The sequence below is a fragment of the Myxine glutinosa genome, chromosome 5 (genome assembly GCF_964187855.1).
Source record: "Myxine glutinosa chromosome 5, kmMyxGlut1.1, whole genome shotgun sequence".
Lineage (NCBI taxonomy): Eukaryota > Metazoa > Chordata > Myxini > Myxiniformes > Myxinidae > Myxine > Myxine glutinosa.
The window spans coordinates 90,853,203-90,855,781 of record NC_136265.1 but is presented as its reverse complement, the minus strand read 5'-3'; the positions used below and the strand labels follow the sequence as shown (position 1 = coordinate 90,855,781).

At 40.4% G+C, this 2,579-nt stretch overlaps 1 protein-coding gene across 9 annotated transcripts; it reads right to left on the bottom strand.

The window, feature by feature from the left end:
* Window positions 1–394: 394 nt before the first annotated feature.
* LOC144892337 (uncharacterized) lies at window positions 395–2,012 on the bottom strand. Of its 9 annotated transcripts, none has more exons than XM_078778367.1 (2): window positions 680–1,967; window positions 395–616 (listed from the first exon to the last, which is right to left on the bottom strand). In XM_078778367.1, the coding sequence occupies exons 1-2, from the start codon at window positions 1,935–1,937 to the stop codon at window positions 525–527; spliced, it is 1,350 nt and encodes a 449-aa protein (XP_078634493.1). In that variant the 5' UTR covers window positions 1,938–1,967; the 3' UTR covers window positions 395–524. The 9 variants fall into 9 exon arrangements, with proteins under 9 accessions (XP_078634493.1, XP_078634498.1, XP_078634497.1 ...); XM_078778372.1 differs by having other exon boundaries at window positions 395–1,223; window positions 1,308–1,967; XM_078778371.1 differs by having other exon boundaries at window positions 395–1,307; window positions 1,392–1,967.
* Window positions 2,013–2,579: the final 567 nt, after the last annotated feature.

Genomic DNA, 2,579 nt, shown 5'->3' with positions numbered 1-2,579 from the left:
GTTGTTCGGTTGCTATCTCCACACGTTGGTGGGCTTCAAGAGATGGAACAGAAACCAAACAGTTCTCAAAGTATGCACCTCCATTGTGTTTGTGTGCTTATGTGGTATTTGTGTGTCTAATATGTAAAATATATATATATATATATATATATATATACCAACCCCATCCCCACTTTTTAGGCTTATCCCCCTTTTCTAGACTCGTGCTGCACCCTGCGGCTAATGCTCATGTGCCCCAATCTCTCATTGTGTATTCCCATGTGCATTTTAAGGTTGGATAGATGAATGAGAGACTTTCCACAAATTGTGCGTTTCTCCAGGCGTTCTCCATTTTCAATTGTCATGTGCATTATATTTAAGGTGAGGAGACTCGTTAAAAAATTTTTTCCAGTAATTGTGCACATACATACATGCATACAGGTGTTCTCCCGTTCGTTGTCATCTCCATTTGCGGGTTTTAGAAGGTGAGGAAGTTCTCTCAGAACTCAAAATGTCCTCCTCCTTTTTCGGTAAAGGATCGTTATTCAGGAACGTCCATTGTGAATCATCATGTGCCTTTTAAGGTGAGATGACTTATTAAAAGAATTTCCACAAATTGTGCATTTGAATGGGCGTTCTCCATTGTGAATTTCCATGTGTGTTTTAAGGGTGGATGAATGATTAAAAGATTTTCCACAACTTGAGCAACTGTATGGGCGTTCACCATTGTGAATTCTCATGTGTTTTTTAAGGGTGGATGATTGATTAAAAGACTTAACACAACTTGAGCAACTGTATGGGCATTCGCCATTGTGAATTCTCATGTGTTTTTTAAGGGTGGTTGACTGATGAAAAGACTTTCCACAACTTGAGCAACTGTATGGGCGTTCATCATTGTGAATCATCATGTGTTGTTTTAGGTTGGTTGACAGATTAAAAGATTTTCCACAACTTGTACATTTGTATGGGCGTTCACCACTGTGAATTGTCATGTGTGATTTAAGGGTGGATGGCCGTATAAAAGATTTTCCACAACTTGTGCATTTGTATGGGCGTTCACCACTGTGAATTGTCATGTGTTGTTTCAGGTTGGTTGACAGATTAAAAGATTTTCCACAACTTGTGCATTTGTATGGCCGTTCACCACTGTGAATCATCATGTGTTGTTTAAGGGTGGATGACTGATTAAAAGACTTCCCACAACTTGAACAACTGTATGGGCGTTCACCACTGTGAATTGTCATGTGTGATTTAAGTTTGGTTGACAGATTAAAAGATTTTCCACAACTTGTGCATTTGTATGGGCGTTCATCATTGTGAATTCTCATGTGTTGTTTAAGGTTGGATGATTGATTAAAAGATTTTCCACAACTTGTACATTTGTATAGACGTTCATCATTGTGAATTTCCATGTGTTGTTTCAGGGTGGATGATTGATTAAAAGATTTTCCACAACTTGTACATTTGTATGGGCGTTCACCACTGTGAATTATCATGTGCCTTTTAAGGTGGGATGATTGCTTAAAAGACTTTCCACAACTTGAGCAACTGTATAGGCGTTCACCACTGTGAATTGTCATGTGTGATTTAAGTTTGGTTGACAGATTAAAAGATTTTCCACAACTTGTACATTTGTATGGGCGTTCACTACTGTGAATTGTCATGTGTTGTTTAAGGCCGGATGGCCGTTTAAAAGATTTTCCACAACTTGTGCATTTGTATGGGCGTTCACTACTGTGAATTGTCATGTGTTGTTTAAGGCCGGATGGCCGTTTAAAAGATTTTCCACAACTTGTGCATGTGTACGGGCATTCTCCACTGTGAACTCTCATGTGTATTTTCAATTTGTCTGGGCGACGGAAAGATTTTCCACAATTTGTGCATTTGTATTGATGTTCAGATTTCTTTCTTTGGTGAGCGTTGTGAAAATTATTCTGTGCAAACATCTCCACATTCATTTTGTCTTGCTTGTAAGAATTCCTCTTGTTTGTTTCATCTGGTGATGTTGCAGTTGGTGCAGTCTCCCGTGTAGATTGAGTGGATTCACCTGTAAATACAACATCACATGATCTGTAAAAAAATAAGATTCACATGACCAGCCAAATGTGCCGAAACATGTACATCGTATTTGTTCCACTGCAGAAAACTAAAAATATATTGTTACAGACGTGGTTTTGGATGTTAGTTTACCGAGCGGTTTGGTATGACCGCGTCTGCACAGTTTACCCGATTCCACTCGAACGTTGGCCAAATCGCGCTATGCTAAATCAATTAAGGAAAGGACACAACGGCTGGGCTAAATGACACGACACCAGGGGTACAGTTCTCAAGACCTCCGGAGGAGGTTATAATATTTGTATGCAGAACGTTTAGATTACACTGACAAGAGGTACAGCATAGAAAGGTGGGCACTTAAACACGGTCTTATATTAGCCCCGACAGACCACAGATAAACGGGACAAGACTGACTCACACAGGGATTGATGGCAAGGAAGGGCAGGTAGTCGATGGATAGCACAAGGTGCACCTTGGCTCAGGGACAGGATAAAGCGCGGTCCAAAAGATGCAGGGAGGTCTCTCAGCGCTCGGAGGTGGCGACT

Excerpts from the sequence above, each read along its gene's own strand:
- LOC144892337 (XM_078778376.1), bottom strand. The coding sequence starts at position 1,937 with ATGAATGTGGAGATGTTTGCACAGAATAATTTTCACAACGCTCACCAA.